This window comes from Orussus abietinus, unplaced genomic scaffold, assembly GCF_000612105.2.
Source record: "Orussus abietinus isolate OABI.00-Male unplaced genomic scaffold, Oabi_2.0 scaffold26, whole genome shotgun sequence".
Taxonomy (NCBI): Eukaryota; Metazoa; Arthropoda; class Insecta; order Hymenoptera; family Orussidae; genus Orussus; species Orussus abietinus.
Window position 1 is genome coordinate 600741 of NW_019395989.1, and position 18630 is coordinate 619370.

At 48.5% G+C, this 18630-nt stretch overlaps 1 protein-coding gene across 1 annotated transcript in view; it reads right to left on the reverse strand.

Moving 5' to 3' along the window:
- The window catches only part of LOC105703751 (leishmanolysin-like peptidase), a 137277-nt gene that overhangs the window by 39105 nt on the left and 79542 nt on the right, over positions 1-18630 (reverse strand). Inside the window, exon 3 of the mRNA XM_012432384.2 lies at positions 1382-1412. Coding sequence (XP_012287807.2) covers positions 1382-1412 — 31 coding nt within the window. The remainder of the gene's footprint in view (positions 1-1381; positions 1413-18630) is intronic.

An 18630-nucleotide genomic window follows, 5' to 3' on the forward strand; every position in this document is an offset into this window, starting at 1 on the left:
AATTTCGTCCCCTTTCCTGTTGGTTTATCGCGTTTTCTCTTTTGCCGGATTTCGGGGCAAACGTTGCGGAACGCAAGGGTGGACGGTCCGATGGCCGGCTCGAGATTTACGAGTTCGCATGGCCGCCAAGGGTTGCAAAAGTTCCGGGGGTGGTTCTCGGGGCGCGGGTTCACGAGGGCAAATAATACGGTAACTAACGAACTAACGGCCGGGAGAAAATTAATTTTGCGCCGTTAAACGCTTAACTCTCATATAGGGTGCACGGCTCGGCGCTCCACGGGGGTAGTTTTCGAAATTTCAAACTACCCCTGCTACCGCCTCTTGGTTCCTTGCTTTTCATTAAATCCCTAATTGGCGGCCGTTTCGACTTCGAGGAGGTTGAAAAAGAAGCCTTGAAAATAACGAATCTCTGCTGGGGGTAGTTTCTGGATCCGACCACCCCTTCGACGAGACCCCTCGCAGTCGATAATTCCAACTTCCTCGTCCTAATTTTTTCACACTTCTGGAGAAATAAAATGAAGCAAAAAATGTCGAATGAAATGTGGAATATCGTTTAGGGGTGGTTTTCAGAAAATTCGACCACCCCTCTGACGAGCTCAGACTCATTAATTCCAGCTCACTCGTCCAGAAAGAGAACAAAATAATTAATCAATGTTGTAGAAAAAATTAGGAATTAAACGTCGAAAGACGCAATTTTTCATCCGAGGATTTCGCGGGGGGGTTGAAAATTTCCGGGGAGGAAATAATACAGTGACCGACGAGTTAACGAGGGAATTCATTTTGCGCCGTTAAACGACCAACTTTCGTGAACCCCCGCAAAGTTGGTCCTGGTTACAGGGGTAGTTTTCGAAATTTCGAGCCAACCCCCAGCCCACTCTTCGATTTCGTTAACCCCGAGGTAATCCGTCAAGCTATTCGCCCCTTGTCGACCCACGGGGGTAGTTCCGCGACTTTTCACCCCTACGAGGCGAACTCCAGAAAATATAGTAAAAACCGCTAATACATACCCGGAGGAAAAATCATTGTTTATTATCCACTTTTGCAATTTGCGTTCACCTCAGTGGAAATTGCCCTCGGTCGAGGGGTCCTGCTTTTCGAATTCCAAAATCGGAAAATTTCAACCCCCGTCGAAAAACACTCCGAATTTATGATAACGATATTTGGTTACGCATTTTCGATCATCCCAAAGGGGATCTATAAATCCTCCTCGAAACAATCGGCGCCGTATAATCGAGTGTTTCCCCGGCAAATAATACCATTTCCGGGGAAACTCCCTCCAGGGGGATGAAATTACAACCCCTGATAGTTTTCGGTGACCCCCTCGCGAATACTCAGTTCGTCGCTAAAAAAATATAAAAAATCATAACCGTTGTCAACTTACGTTTATCAGCTCGAACTTCTCGGCGTCCAGTCTGAAACAGAAATAAAAAGAGGTGTGCTAATGAAATTCGGAATTTCAATTAAAAATCAGATCAGGCGAATTGACGAAGAAACATCGACGCAGAGTTCGATAAAAATATAAGCAAAACGTACGAATGAATTCTAAAATTACATGCAGCTATCGGATTAATCGAAACTCGGAGCAGAAATCGGAAATTGGAACCTGGTCGATTGACAATGGACCCGACAATGTTTATCGTCATATACGTCCCGTGGAAACAATGCTCCCTAGGGACGGACCTATTTTCCGGGACGTCTCTCCATTCTGTAGTCCCCCCCCGGGGGGTGCGGGGGCAATCCAGCAACTTCGGGAACCATCCCCCGAACTAATTTGCCAACTCGTTTTCGACAAGAGGAATTCCGCAGCAGGCGCGCCTAGAGAATGACTTTCGAGCGTCGCGACGCCTCGCGGGACTTTTCCTGCCCGTGAAGTTGGTACCTACTTTTCCGAAAATGAAAAATCCTTTTTCTTGTACCAAATTCTCGTCACTTTGTAACGTGTTCTACCGTCGAAACAATTATCCTAATTTCAGCAGTTAATTAACAAATTAAGAAAAAAATCTGTACCGAGATTTGAAAGGAAAATGCGGGGATAAAAAAGAAAATCCAGGATATCAAGTCTCCCAGCAGAGACGAGGCGTCTTGGACAAGCGTCGGCGTCGCGACGCCGTGGTAATAAATAATTTCTTAGATCCTCACGAAGAGGGGGGGTTCATGGGACCGGAAGCGTCGAAGCGGCTTCGTGATAACTAATTTCGGTGCGAGATTCCGGGGGCGATGTCCCCCCAACACCCACACCCTTCCCCATTCCTAATTCAGTTAAGAAGCATTTTAATTACCGGCGAGGGGGGAAACGGGATGAGTAGGGGGGAATCACCCCCCCACACCTGTCGAACCGCAAACGAGGGGGGGGCAGATTAGAGTCTCATTAACGAGACTAATTCCAGGGGGGGCATTCTCACCCCCGACAAATTGATCCCTCTTATAATTGGAGGCGAAGGCGCTACATTTTGGATTCCGCGTATTTTTCTAATTTCTTTTAAAAATAATTAATGGACGGGGAATATTTGGCGGTGATTGTTAATTCTTGTGGGAGTTTTGATTTTTTTTCTGCCGAGTTGATTCGAAAGAAATACATTAATTTCATGGAATTTGGGATTTATCTCCGTCGCTGGATGATAATAATAAGGGGTTGTTCCGCCTAAGAGGTTCATTATCCGGATCCCGAGGGATGAGGAGGAGAATGCACCCTCGAAAACGTCGGACAAAACGCGGAAAACGGGGAAAACGGCGGAAATGGACAGGGGTGTCCTAACCTGCTCTCGGCTCGGAAAAATCCCTCCAGAGAGTCGGGACAAAGGATTTCCCTAGGGACGTTCTCCGAAAATGGAGGGTCCATCTCTAGGGGGAATAAAAGCCACTTTCCCTTTTCGAAATTGTATTTTCATTTTCTTTTCCCGGGGCTCGGGTGTTTCCTCGCTTTCCGGGGTGTACCGGGACGCGCCTCCGGGATGGAAGAGGGAATTTGCGAGTAATTTGCAAAATGTCCTCCAAGTTATCGCGGCGACCTCTCTCGGCCGAAGGAGCGGTTAAACCGGCGAATGGTTTTTCAAGTTTTAAACCCGACCTGGCCGGGAAATAATCCCCCGTGGGTGATGAGAACCCGGGGCGGGGCTGCTCGCACAGATTAAGCATCTTAATCAACGCCGAGCAAAACTGCAAATTGCGCGGCCGCGCGAAATGAGAATTCCGGACGCGCCGCGGGGAGCGGCGCCGCCATCTTGGAATCGATGGGACGAAACGACTCCTCTCTGGTTTTTATTTCCGGACTAGGAATTTCGTTCGATGTATAAAAGACACGTCTCACGACATGTATACTCTATTCCTAGACGTCCCAATTATCGCGGGGGTGGAAAAAGGTTCTCACGGGCTGAAAAGTGAGGAAAAAAAAGAGTGTGAAATTCCTGAAAAACCTCGATTACGATCAAAACGGTTCGGATGGAAAAAGTTGCCAGAGAAGAGAACGTGAGAAGGGAATGGGAGAGGGTGTGAAAAAAAATGGAAAAAAGCAGGAGAAATTCCTGGAAACCCTGGATTATAATCAAAACGGTTAGGATGGAAAAAGTTCCCAGAAAAGAGAATGCGAAAAAGAAAATAACGAGTGGGAAACGGCGGTAAAACTTGTCGAGAGCCTGGAGTATAAACCGAAAGGGTTAGGATAGAACGGGTTTCCAAGGGAAAAAGATGTGTAAAAATGTAAAAAAAAAAATGTAAAAATGGGAGAAGGATGTGGAATTTTCTGGATACAGGAAGAACACGTGAAGACAGGGTCTGGAGGGATGAAGACCAAGTATCCGGATTCGTCCGGGATTTCGTTGGCGAGAAAACGCGCGGCCACTTGTGCACGCGCCCCAACTCGAAGGCCCTTTGAGGCGCGTTTCCATCCCCTTGGCCCGACGTCGACGTGGCATCCCCTTAACGGTTCTACATGGGCATTCTTTTTCGGGAAGCCTTCCTTTTATCCTAAGAGGCCATGTCAGACGCTCGCGTCCGAGAAAACGTTTACCCCCGAGTCTGTGAATCCCTCTGAAGGAGCTTCAAAAGGTCTCCCCGAGAGTGAAAGAGCACCCCCGTCTAATTTCGACCCAGGTGAAGCACTCGCGGGTGCAATTAAACGGGTAATTGGCCTGGTCGGGTGTCCACGGAAATGCTCATTTCCAGACACGAGTTAAATTATTTCCCCAGACTTTGTATATCTCTTTCTTGCGAGAATAATTTCTTTTGAACGTGACAGTTATCAAGGGGTCGCGACTCGATTTCGAAAGTCTGGTTTTTCGGATTTTTTCCATGCACTCGAGGGAACGCGATATACCTAACGGTGGAGTCGCGCGCGAGTGTCGTAGGGAGCTTAACAGTGAGTAATGGCGGCGGCCGGCACGAAGCCGGACGGTTGCCGCCGGTTAATTATACGGCAGGATTAGCCAGGATGGCGCGCGAGGTCCAACCCTATAATTTTCTGGAGGGTTCAGATTCGAGGCGCGTCCCGATGCCCTCAGGAAGGCCTTAGCAGCCATATTTCGTCCTTGGCGAGGCTCATAACTCGCGAGGTGGAGTTTCTCCTCTTCGCCCAGGCTGCCGCCATGTTGGATCACGTGGGGCGCCGAAAGAGCGCCTCTTCGCAGCATCCGTCAAGAAGCAGGGATCGGTGGGGCGATAACGATAATGGAAAGCGGCGAAAGATGGAACTGGGGCAGTTCCCCCAGTCCCCCTCGCACAAAGACGGCGGATAATCCAGAGGGGCGGTTTGCGAGGAGCTTTCAAAGTCGGCCCAACCGGCGGGGGTGGAAAAATTGCAGAGGCGCGCATTTCCGAGCAGGGAAATATACCAAGAGCGAGAGACGAGGAGCATCCAGGGAGAGGAATGCGCGAAAATGTGTTTCTTCTCCGGTGGGAGGGGGGGGGGGGGAATATTAAATTGCCGGAAATAGGGCGAATTCTCGCGCGGAAAAGTCCCGGACGATCAAAGGCTCACGTTTTCCTTCCCCCTTTACAGTTCTAAAGCACTTTCCGGCTAAAAAGCTGTTTTATATAATATTCCGGCGTCTTTTACAATTAATTCCCCCCCTCTACCCTCCCCCCATAAATCCTTCGACAATTCCTCCCAATTTTTCCAAAGGGCTCTAATCCGCGATTACCACCCCCTTTTATCCACCCCTCGACAATCAAAAGAACGGCTTTCCAATTATTTCGGGATCCGAGCCCCACCTCGCGTTTCTCGTTTCACCCCCTGGGGGTGGGGCAGAGGGTGGGGCGCCCCTTTTTCACGTTTTACCAGCTCCTGAATACGGCGGAATTCCGCTGCCTCGTCCAGGAATTTCGGAATTTCAGATCGAGAAGAATGGGGATCTCCCCCCCCCGTGGGGGGGGGCTCTCTTTCTCTACGTTTCTCCCGGTGGGAGGGCACGAGGGGTGGAATTATGCGGAGCGATCCTCCGAGAGATTACACTTTGAGATTAGTTGGGGTCGCGGTTAAACCTTAGGCTAGATTTTCGAGCCCCCGGAGGGGCGGGGGCGAGGGGGCACGTACGCGGTACTCGGATAAGTAGAATTGTGCGACAAGAAAGAGACCCCTGACTTCGGACTAAGAAATAAGGGTTGCAAGATACGCTCGGGGGCGATCCCCCCCACAGCTCATCCCCTGTGATGGGGATGGTTCGCAAGATGGCTGCCGATCCCATTTTGCCTCGAGTCTCCCTTCGGATTACATACTCGGAGTACTAATTCATCTACCCCTGAATTCCATCCCTCCTCGTTAAAAATGATTCTTTATGTCCGTTTTCATAGAAATCCGAGGCGAAGGTTGGGATAAAAGTGTCGGGGATGATTTCCTTTCCCGACGTTTATTTGATTTATTGAATCTAAATTCAAGGCAGGGGTTAGGACAAAAATTGCGGGGTCTGTTCTTTTCGTTGACACGTGAAAGCGTCACGAGTGGAGATTTTTTTTTCTTTTTTTTTTTTCCCCTCGAGGGGAAATCTCGATTTCGAGACCCTCCGACATTGCGATGCGCGTTGACGTATCGCTCGCTTTTCAGATAAGCCGGGATTTGCGAGAGTTATCGAATGCGGAGCCGGACAGAATGCTTACCCCGGAAACGGGGAAAAGAGACGCGAGGCGATTCCGAGCGAAAAATCGGAGCACGAGGGGGGGTGCCATTTGAAATTCGCGACACGCGCCGAGCAGATTCGGCAAGGCGGAGGGACGGCTCCGAATCCTCCGCTTGTTCGGCCCCGGAGAAAGCGGGAAAGAGGATAAGAGGGTTGCACTCAAAAGGGTGGAAACAGGAATGGCTTTCTCGACTTTGGTCGCCTGGCTTGAGATTTCTCTCCGAAAAAAAAAAAAAAAAACCGCGAATAACTGATTTTTAAGCACCGAGGAAATTCTATAAAACCGTATATAATGAACGAAAGGGTCGCGCGGTGGAGAGGCCGGCCGGAAGTTCGATCTCGCCGCGCCAATGGCCGCGGCGCGTAGACTCCTCCACCTCGAGTTTTCGAGGCGAGCTGGGGAGCGAATTAACCCTCGAAACGGGAAACCGCCGTCACGGGGTGATAGGTGAGAATTGAGCCTTCAAGACTCGGGCCGAACTTCGCCCCTCCGGGGGCAGGAAGCCCCCGTTCACGGAGTCGAGCCGGTGCCGACGCGGCCGCCATTGATTTTCCACACAATGGCGTGCCACGTCCGTCAGTCCGGGGACGTATACTTCGGGCTTTGCAACTTCGGCACGAAACTTCCCCTCGGATCATCGAGGACGAGGATACTCGCTTCGGGGGGATTCTCTCGACGTACAGAGCACACGTGATAATACGTGGACACTGATTTTACCCTCGCGCCGAGAAAAAAATTTTATACTTTCCTACGAATTCCGGGGAATCGATTTAAACGTGAAATTCGGTTGACTAATCTTTTCGTCTCGGGACAGCAGATTCAGGCCATCGTGAGATAACTTTAAATTTAGGTTATCACGAAATAACGAGATTTTCAGGCGGGGTGACTCGGGAGATTATCGAAAGTTTCGGAAACTCCGAGAGAGGAGTCGAGAGACAAAGGGGGGAAAGAGCTAACTGAAAGAAACGTAATTATCGGGCTTTCAGGAGGCCGAGTTTGTCGACGGGTATCTCCTCCTTTTTTAAGCTATCTCCTTACGAGGGAATAATTCGATTTATCCGAAGGAGGCTAAGTACACAGGGCTCGGAATAACGAGACGGAAGCCGGCTCTCCGATAGTTCCGGACATATCCTATTTTTAGGTCATCACAACGATCTAGATACCTCAGAAATATGACTCGTACTTGACACCCTAATTTCCTCCCGTATATTCCAAGAACTATTAACTAATTCAGTTAAACCCGACATGAGGACTAAATTAACTCAGTTTATTATTAAATTTTATTTATTTAGAAACGGGTAGCATAATCCACTGTTAAGGTGACACGAAACTGGCATTTGGGTGTATCGCAATTTCCAATTAAATTAGGAGCTGAAGAAATGAAAAAAAAAAAAAAATAGAGAGAGAGAGGAAATTGGGATATGAATTTTCCTCCCTTAAATAAACGGAGGAAACCATTTCCGGGAGAGATCGAGAGGAGGTAAATAACGAAGGAGGCTCGGGAAAGAAATCGGGACTTCAAAGCTCTCCCTCGGGAAAAGACAGTCGATTCTAGGGAAGCGCTTCGGGCCGATTGGAAGCGACTTCGCGGGGGGCGAACTCCCCCCCCCACTCGCCCCTCTTCCGAGTCTTTGCAAGTCAAATATGAAAAGCCCTGCAGCCGTCGCGACGACCGACTCGATAAATCAGACTTATTGTAATAAGGTCGACCCTCTTTTAGGAATCGGTCCTCGCGAGTCCCGCGACTTCGCGGAAACTTCATTAATTTCCGAGGAAAGAGCTCCTTGCGGAGGATCCCGAAGAAGCACTCATAAATATTCCCGGAGTCTGCGCGGGTCCATTTCCCATAATTGAAAGGACGTCTTCGACGTAACCCCGGCTGCCGTTCGATTCCGGGAAATCGGTATTTAAATATGACGAGGTATAGTTGGTATGGAACTCCGGAAGCGGTTAACTTTTCAAGCAGGAAACGGTTAGATCAAGGCTGGGGAAAATTCCAGACTGATAGGGAATTTCGACGTCCATAAAAAATGAGATTTGGATGAAAGTGGAATCGAAAAGTCCAGTATAATTTTTTTTTTCTTTCTAGGGTGCGTAGTCCGCTCGTGATCATTGAAAGATAAACTATGCACCAATTTTCCAGGAATGTTGCCGCGTCCAGGGTGCGATGTGCTTTTTGCGAGTTTCGAGGAGCTTCGTTAGAAATGACGGAAAGCGCCGTCCCTTCTTTATTGAGGGAGTAATCACGAGCTCGTATCTTCATTAACGAGCTGTCGCCGGTGCCCCTTTCAGCCGGCATTTCTCCTCCCCGACCGCGCGGTTCGTGCCAGGGAATCGAACGTCGATAATGCTCCCAATTAATCGGCCGAGCCGTTCGGAGCTCCATTGGAAGGGTGCCAATTAACGGATTGGATGATAACGAGGATCAGCGCCGGCGGAGCGAGTCCTGCTTCCGGGGAACTTCATTAGGCAGGTCCTCGCGACGAGAGCCTCTAACGAGGCCTCCACTGGTTGAGAGTCCCTGTCGACTCGGCATGCTTTCAATTCCCGGATTCAGTTCCCACTCTCTACCTACTCGTGCGGAGTCGCAAATAATCGCAAAATGGACTTAAAAAAATCCCGTTTCCGCGTTACCATTTCCTAGCCCCTTAATTTCCGCAATATTCGGATCTCGCAGAAATTTCCCTTTCCTCCCGTCGTAAAAATTCGATTCGTTAAAATCGACTTGAGCTCGTCGAATCGGCAAGAGTTGCGCTTCCGCGACCGGAAGTGCCGGAGCCGTAATGACCCCTCCCGATTTCCGCAACGCGGAGCGGCCGCGTCGGACGATCGTTAAAACGTAACGACCCTCGTCGGAGAGTCCCCGGGGGGCATCAAACGTTTCGCAAAAGATTTAACGAGCTTCTAAGTATTCCTTGATTGTTCGCCGCCTTCTTTCCCCAGGGTTGCGGAAAGCTCCTCCTGGGGTATTCGAAAAAGAGGGAAAGGTTACTCCCCGCTAGTCAGACGTCATCTCGGTGCGTTTTAATTCTCCCTCCTTCAATTGGAATTTTCAGGGCGACTTGATCGGGTTAATTAGTTAATCGAGGTTCAGGACGGAATCCGAGGAACGCGAGAAGGTGAGACAATGAAGTGAAAACGCGGCGAGGGAAGTTTTTAATTAATGAAAAATGAAATTTTTCGAGTTTTACATGATTCGGTGCACCCAGGAGGAAAGTTTTATAAATATTTTCATGTATCGATATACGTATATATGCTCTATTGAACACATAAAAAATGTATTCTTTAGCAATTTCCTTGTTTAGTGATGACAGTTGGTATGCTATTTGAGATTAAGTTACGTTGTTTAATATTATTGGGAAGTCAAGAGTGAATTTCCTGCAGCCCTCGTAATTCCCAGGACGCCACTTTCCTTGGGAGGGCAAAGAACCTCTTATCCCCTAATTGCGAAAAAACCGGGCCGGATATCTGCCGGGTTTCCGCGTCAATTTCCGGCAGGGGATCGTGGTCAACATCCGGATCCTGTGGGAGCGATTTCCGGGTCGAAGGACTCGACGAATCGTTGCTTTTCAAAGGGTTGTCGAGGGAGCGTCGGGGCGAAGTTCCGGCCCCTTCTCGACGTTTCCCGCCCTTTTCCAATACCTTCCGCTCGGAAAAGGGAGGAAAGGAGTCGAGGAAACGGGAGTCGGAAAAAGGGGACCTCGATTAACGCGATCTTCGAGGGAAATTACGGGAACGGTGCGGCGGTGTCGCACTTCCGGTCTTTTCATCAAAGGATCTTCTTCACCGCGAAATCCAAGATGGCGGCGGCTTGGACTTCTTCGTCTCGCATCTCTCTGCATAATTCCGTGTTTAGGGGACAGAAAGCGACCACGGTCTCCCCTGAATTTATTAATCACGTAGAAAATTAACGTCCGACTCATTTTCCGAGTTACACATGGCGAACTCGATAAGCGAGTTGATTCCACTCCAAAATATGATTTTACTCCAAATCCGAGTTGAACCAACTCGCTTATCGAGTTCGTCATATTTCACTCAGAAAATCGGTTGAATTTACTCCGTTCCTTCTCCAGGGTGAAAATTAGATAAGGGTTTCTTTTAAGCTCCCCATTTAATCATAGTCCGGAGGCGCAAGAAACGCATTTAATTCCGACGAGCGGAATCGCACTTTATCTTCGGCACTATCTCGGAGACGTGGCAAAAACGCACCCCTGGGATGCGGAATCAGTTTCCGGATCGATATATAGGTATGGACAGATATACGCGTGCTCGTATATATATATATATAACATTTAATCCGACCGCCGACTAAGTAAATTTATCCCGGCGATTTCATCGACGATTCGTCCAGGATTCCCACGGGAGTCCCTTCTTCTTCCTCCTCCTCGTTATCCCGAAACAACGAGGTTTCCTGTCCACCCCATTTCCACGGTTTTCCTCCACCTCCACCTCGTGACACCGCGATAACCCACCCCCCTGATAAGGCGACCCCCTTTCCCGGGAAAACCGGGATCGATAACAACGACCACCTTTCATCCACGAAGCATTTTGCTGATCATCCCTTATCCACTCCGAGAGGGGTAGTTCGCCGAGTCCACCCCTACTTTCTTTTCTCTTCCACCCTCGAGACGTGGAACGTCGTTAGTGTCGCTTTTCTCCACGACGACCTAGGAGCTTAAAGATTTCCCACTTTTTAAATTTTAACTCGCGAGGGGGGTGAAGAGGATTTCCTCTATTATTTCTTGAATCGTCTAGAATTCCCGTAAGGGGTGGAAAGGCTTTTCCATAAGATATTTTGGAAATTAGTGATATAGGGGGGTGAGGAACAATCACCGGACTTTTCTGAATTTCCTCAAATTTCCCTCCGGCTTGAGGGGGACGCTTTCGGGGGTGCGGAATCAGACCGCTTCTTCGGCCGCATCTGTTGCGCGAGACGCGCGGTCCCCCCGCAGCAATTACCGGGGCGGATCGCGAATTAATTACCCCTCCCCGTAATCGGCCCGATCCCGCGGGAACCCGGAGACACGCGGAGGTTAGGGGAGGCGCGGAAAACGCGCGGGACTCCGCGGCAGGACGACGCGGAAGAGCCGCATGGTGGGTTTCGAGGAATCCCCGGGGCTCGCGGGAAAACGCTTCTTCCGAGCTGCGGGAAGCAACAGGTTCCCGGATGCGGAAAAGCCGCAGCTCGCGGGGGGTCCGGAGCCGCGGGTTAATCCACTTCGCGGGATTCCCGAAAGAAGTGCATCCTGCATCCAAATGTCTTCCTCAACGTTGATCGCCGAAACCGAATAGTTACTTAAACCAAAAAAAAAAAAAAGAAAAAAAATAACCGCATTCGTTATCGTCACCACAATTTTATTAATAAAAAAATTATTAGAGGGATGATAACACCTGGTGCAGTTATCTCGATACTTTTACCAGGATCGAGAAAATGGATGCACCCGTTCTTCTCGTAATACTCGGATCTCAAAAATGTACAATCGATTTCGGTCACCCGGAGATCGATCAACGGCGAGGCCGGAAAATCCGGAAAATCGCCGAGAGCCGCTCTTATTCCGGCCGAACAAGTTCCGAGCGGAATCCGCAGTGGACGTTGTCCGGAATTTCGAGCTGACCGTTCGTGCCCCTTGGCTGGTTTTGAACCGGCGGCTGATTGCGAACAGGTCAGCCGTGAGCTCCCATTGTTTACCCCTTTCGGCCAAACTCTCTGGACCAAGCAGGAACCGTCCGGCATCGAAATCGTCGGTTCGACGGAATCGAAAACGGAAGTGCGGAAAAAGGCATTCTCTTGCGTCCCCGCAATTGCGACTCGATTGAAAAGAAAATCGCTGCCGATAATTATCGCGTTAACCGCTAAATTAATATCCTGAAAATAACGCACGCTTCGACATTTCATTTTAAAGCTTGAGTTTGAAAATTATACGACGGTCAACGGATTAATCGTTAGGTTCCTCTTTCTAATGTAAACCCTCAGGATTTAAAGTTAAAAAGAAACAACCTAACCCAGATAGTGTAATACTTTTTAACGCGTCCTAATCCGCCATTGTTCGTTCCCTTCGACGGAACTCGGAGATCGGACTTTGAAAGCTCCATTGTATAATAAAAAACGTTCCGTCAGCGAGTCGTTACGCTCTTAAAATCTCATTTTCTTAAAAGAGCGTCCATTTTAAGATTTTAAGAGGAAGAACGCCGCGCCGTCCGTTCTCCAAAATGGCGGCGGTTGTTTAGTCGATCGCGGGTACTCGGGGATTCGTGCGATACGACGACGAATCACGAGATATCGAAAAAGGGAGGCCCTGTAATCGGATCGAAATCTCTTTCCCCCTTTTCCGCTTGTTTCGCCGTTTCCACCGTCGCTTCTCCTTCCGAATCGATAACCTTCCGCGACGGAAACGCGCGCGGGGGATTTACGAGAGTCGGCCTCTGGTTCCCTTCCGGATTCCGCTTTAACGACGTCTCAACCCTTTCTCGGATTTATCGGAAGCCTCCCCCGTGTTCCTCGTATCCACTTTGTTCGCGAACGCCCCTTGCCCAACGAATTCCAAACAACTTCTCCGCGTCTTCTTTCTTCTCCTCCTTTTTCTTCGCCATTTCGAGCTCGAGTTGTCGCACGCCGTAAAGAAACTCGGCGAAAGGGGACGTGGACATTTTTTACCATGGAAATTTCCAATTTTCTACCTTTGACAATGAAAAAGCGCCGCGATAAGTGCCATCCATGAATTGAAAAAGGAATCGCGAAATAAAATACCAAATTAATAATTATTCATATTTTTAACTTCGCAGAGATTGCCATCCATCGTTGCGGGAAATTGTCGAAATCTACGAAATTTAGATTTTTTCGATTTCGAGGAATTATTTCCTTCACCTATGCCTTTTCCTCAAGAAATCGCAAACAACAATAGTTATTCCTTGAATTAAAAAAATATTTCTTTGGTTCAATGAATTTTTTTCTTTTTTTTTTTTCAGCGGTAAAACTGGTGGAATGGTGAAAACTGCAGTTGCTGCTGCAGGGCGATAATTGGCCAGCAAGGCTAGGCTAATTATCGGTTTAGCGATCCCTCTCTCCCTTTCTCTCTTTTTCTCTCTGGTGGAAACTATCCGTGGAAAAAAAATCTGCCAACGAAGCCAATTAGGGCGGATTGTTCCGAGGCGCGAATTCCTCTAATCCGCAATCCGATCGCGACTGGGTGGATCATCCCTTTGTTTATACGCGCGATAATCCCGTTCAATCCCCAAAGGTCGTTAAACTCTTCTGCTCGTTCACCCTTTTCCGGAAATTATTTATAACGGAGTTCGAAAGTTCGACCGGCGCTTTCCAACTTCGCCTCCGGAGGATCTTAATTAAAGGACTCCCAGGTAATTCCGCTTTTCCAGGATTTGATTTTCGAATTAAGAGCCGAGTTTACGCCGCGCTGCAAAAATACTGACCGACTTTATCTGCCGAGGTTGAAATTCACGTGAATATTAATTTTTTTCGCTCGCGCAATACGGATTGCAAAGGGATTATTTTTTTTTAGCTTTATGGGTTAATCTGGATTTTTTTTCTGAGTACGATTAAGCGATTTTCGACTTTTCCTCACTTTTCGGATGTTTCACCTTAGAAGTTCGGGAATTTGCGAATCCATGAATATGATGAGGACGAGGGAATTCGCGACTTCCATCAACGGCTTTCGGGGAGAGAACCTATCCGCGCGGGATGTCCGCATCGATGAAAAGCTCCTCGGGAATTCCGCATTTACGTTTCGACATTAACCCCGAAAAGTTGAGGGTGTTTTCGGAGTCGAGGTACTGCAAGCCATTACCCGGTTTACTCGGCTCCGTGAAAGCTCGGGCCGGCTAAACGATTGCGAAAAGCTTTCCAGATATTACGGAGTGCCGCGTCCGCTTTAGCAGCTTTACGGAATTCCGTAGCATTATTTCGGATGCGCCCTCGAAATCTCGAGGGAATTCCCCCCCTCGATTTTTCCTCTTCCCTGTTAACCCGCGCGGAGAAAAGCTCGACTTACCGGGGAAACAAAACGGAAACAAGGGGCCGACATTTTCGCGCAAGGAGAACGTTGATTAGTAAAAGCCCTCGAGCGATTTTCACGAATATGAAAATGCATCCCACGGAAGTCTGCTCCACGAGTGTGCGGAAATCCGGCCCGCTAGCTTGCGGAAATCTATCCGGCGACCTTGCAGAAACATCCCCCGAGCTTGCGAAAATTTATCCGACGAACCCGCGAAACTTTATACCCCGAGCTTGCAGGAATTTATATCTCGAGTTTGCGCACGTCTCTCCCTCGACAGCGTTAAAAATATTCATAAAATTATATGGAGCTTTTTTACACGAGCTTGCAGTCAAATTACGGATCTAACGTATCAACCGCAAATCAGCGGACATTTATTCCGAGTACCTAAATCGATGAAAAATGTTATACCATATAATTTTCCGTTTCTCGAGCTTGCAAGAAAATTCCGCGACCCAAGGGGAATTTCGGGCGAGCTTGCGAGATGAATCCGGCCCAGCATCCCGATATCGAAGAAAAGCTCGGGATTGGATTTCAATTCAAACATTTAACCGGCAAATTACTCGGCTCGAAAGCTCGTCTCCCCATCCCTCCTCGCTAGGGAAGCTCGGAGACGCGAATCCCCGATCGAGGCCCGATTATCGGGGACTCCTCTTTCCCTCTATTTTTTTTCCCTTCCTCTTCCTTCATAAAAAGAAAAAAAAAAATAAAAAAAATGAGGAAAATTCGAGGTTCGCGCGGATCCGCGAGCCAATCGAGTGGAGGAGCCAATCTCTGGGATTGCGAAACGACGGAGGCCATTGTTCGCTAAAGCGAGAGGGGCGAGTTACCGAGACGAGAACAGCCTTGTAATACTTTTGCAAAAATTCCCATCCCACCTTTTTGCACCTTCCTTCCCCAGGAGTCATCGCCGACCCGCGCAAGAAGACGACCTTTCACTTACATTAGACGTCGGTACTTGACGTTCCATTATTTATTTATAGTCGAGAGAATGTAATCCTCTACCCAGAAGCGATTAGATGCACCGAGTGATTGGCTTTAATTTGTTGTGAATAAAAATTCGGGACGCGAAAATTCCACCATTTTAATCTGCGATTAATAAAAATATGACATGAGAATACTTGGCATGATTCCCGATAAATAAAAATATTTTCCTTTAATTCCAGATAAATAGAAATCGATATCGCGAGGCGTTCAATTTCAGAGTCGAGAGATCGTTTTAACGTGTACGAGCTGTTGTATGTAATATGTATATGGACATAGATATGCGATATATGCTAAGAGAATCAAAGTTAGACGAGCAACGTGGCGACGCCCGGCGTCGTAACGGGCTCCACCCGTCGAACCCATAATCCGTTCGATGGGCGCCTAACGAAGCGCGTTCAGCCGTTTATCGGAAACATTATTACCTCCACGCCAGCGAATCTGGACCAGGTCGCGCGTATCGTCACCCGGGATATGCCGCAAGGATCATCCGAATCGCATCGAATGCAGTTAGGACTTTCGACCTCCCGATGGAGCCGAAGGGAGGAAAATACCGAAAACGATGAAAATAAGGATAAACGTCAATTTAACGACAAAATTAAACATTTCATTATCACAGTTTTAACGAATAAAGAATTTAACTCTTCGAACACGGAGCCGTGTCGACATACGGGCGAAATTCGTCTGACCGTGCGGGCAACATTGGACCAAACGTCGGGCTCTTAGTACCCAAGGGTTAAAATTTGATAAACGTCATTTTTAACGAGTAAACGCTATAAAATTTGATAAACATCATTTTAACGAATTAAAGATTTTATCCACGCTTGAAATCTTTTACTGGACAACTTTTTTCAAATTCTCACCTTTTCACCCTCGCTTTTAAGATATTCACTTTTTCACCCCCACTTTTCCTCTGAGTTTGAAAATTCGTATTTGTCAATTCTTCATGGAATAAAAAGATTGTCAAGGGAGGATTTTGGAATTTTTTGATTGGTGCAGCGAGTCCGTAGATAATTTCGATTAATGCGATTCGAGAGGGAGTCATCTCGAAAGCAGATTCTCGGTGCCGAGTCATTACCCCCTCGAATCGAGATCGTGAGTCGATCGATATCTCGTCGTGACATCGCTGATCCCGTTTCGGTTCGTGGGTCGTTAGGAGTGAATTCGTGCATCTACATCGACATCGTTCTAAATGTAGATGCAATCGTGTCGAGACGGTAAGCCGATAGTAGTCCAAGTGAAGGAGGATTTCGATCGATCGAGACCCGCGTTCCGATATCAATTTCGAGAGAGATATCTGGGAGGCTGTAAAAGTCATCTCGAGGCATTCGAAATTAGACTGGGACTCTCGGGGATTTTTCCGAAAAGCCTGGGAACGGGAAGAATCCGATCCAACGGGCGAGGAGCAATCATCGGAAAGGGCGAACGATTCCCATGGACAACGGCGTGCGATATCCGAGCCGTGACCTACCCCAATGGGAGTATCGGCGAGACCGAGCCATGACCTACCCCACAGGAATTATGATAAAGAAATCCGAGGAATAATTTACGGCGCGCGATTTTGGAATTCAGGAAAATATGAGTTATCATGAAAAACCTGACCAGCCCGAATAAAAATGATCCTGGCCGCCCTGATAAGAGAGATCACACGGGGTGTCGTTTTTAACACGTCGCTGACATGCACAATCCCCTGGGATTTATAATGGCAAACATGATCCCGTTTCTTAATACACCTCGAATCGTGACCTATCCCACCCTAAACCACATTAGCGACATTTGCAAGTGCACACATCCCACAATATACCTTTGCATCGTCAAACAATGGCCTGCAACACCCCGACCTTCCATTATTCCCCATGGCAATGTGCGTTTCCCAACAGCACGCATCCGCACGCCTCACTCTGCAATGCCCTCTCCCAGCAACGCAGCAATTGCACCTGCCCGGCGGGGCAATCTCGTGAGAAATAAGTGCAGCTCCCAATCTCCTGAAATTTCCCGGCGCAACCGCTGTGGGAAAATTCCCACCTGCGGAAAACCCCGAACCATCACTCGCAATAATAATTTCATCTGAAACTCCCAGAAATGAAGTTGCAATTCTTAAAAGAAAGAAAACGCAGGAAAAACGCTCGATCGCATACGAGTTGGCCGGCGATCGTTAACAGGTGACAAACTCCGCATTTCGTAAATTATTAACGACCAGCGGATTCCGCCCGCGGAGGGGGACACGATAATTCCGATCGGAAAACGCGGTGCATTGTTCTTGCCGAGGGCATGTGCATCGTGTGCAAGGGGTGCAGCACGTGCATCTGCATCTGCATCTGCCGCCCGTCAGCGGCACTCGGTGGGTGCAACAGGTCCCTCCGTCTCTCTCGCTCCCGCGCGCGCAGCCTCGCTCCTTCTCTCTCTTTCCATCCCTCCACCCCCGAACCCCAGGGTCCCATATTTAGAGGCACGCCCCTGCGAGCGATACGTGCCGGAAAATTTATCCTTCCGCAATGGCCGACCTGCCGCCGGACATGTAATTCCGCCTGCTAAAATCCCTAGGGATAATTACCATAAGTGCAATACCGGTGTTCCCCGTTCGAATTGTTTAGCCGCGAGGGAGCTAATTAATAAACGCATTAATTTCATCCTGACACTTTTGGACCCATGCGGTCGAGTGATTGATTATTTAATTAAGTTTTCTTCCCCTCGCGTATGTATAATGGGAGCGGGGGAGAAAATCAGGGGGTGGATTATTGCACCGGTTTATTATATTAATTTATGCATGATCAATGGATTTTATGCAATGGCAGGGCATGGGGTCGATTGCGTGACACATTTTATGGGCAATTGTGGAGAACAGACTGACATGTTTTTTCCCACTTTGCGGGATACTCTATATGGGTTGGGTATGCTCATGATGGTGTGCGTGTAAAACAGATCGTACACGTAGAGTCGATATTTCGCAAAATCGATGCAGAGGACAACAGGTGTCCACCTGGGGACGTGGAAAAAACGAGGCGATATTTCCGGGGGTCGTTGCAAAATTGAATTGCAAATCGAGTCGCGTCCCTCCTTTTCGGGCGAAGCCTTCAAAAGGGGAGAAACAAAAAGAACAGGGGAGAATTTAAACAATCGAGACTTGAAAAACGCGCCACCCGTGGGCGGCAAAAATTAAACTCGCAATTTCGTCCACCGTCCGTCTTGTTTTTTTATCGGCAGTGGAATGAGATATAAACAGCACCGGAAAGGTCGGACCTCCAGCTGCAGTGATAACTGATAATGACCGGCACGGGGAGGTAATAGCGTGTACTTTTGTAGGTACGGACTTGCTTTGGCAGTCCCCGGGCGAAAGTAAATCATTGCACAATTTCGTCCTCGCTTTCTGCGAGTGGAGGAAGGGAGGGGGCGCGTTAATTGATCGCGGCACAGGTGCACCGGTACACACGGGACAGGGCAGGGGACAAGTGGGCGAATCAATTTGTGTCGATGTATCATGGCGTCGTTTGCTCGTACAATCGAGCGAATTACGGAGCCGCTGGGACGC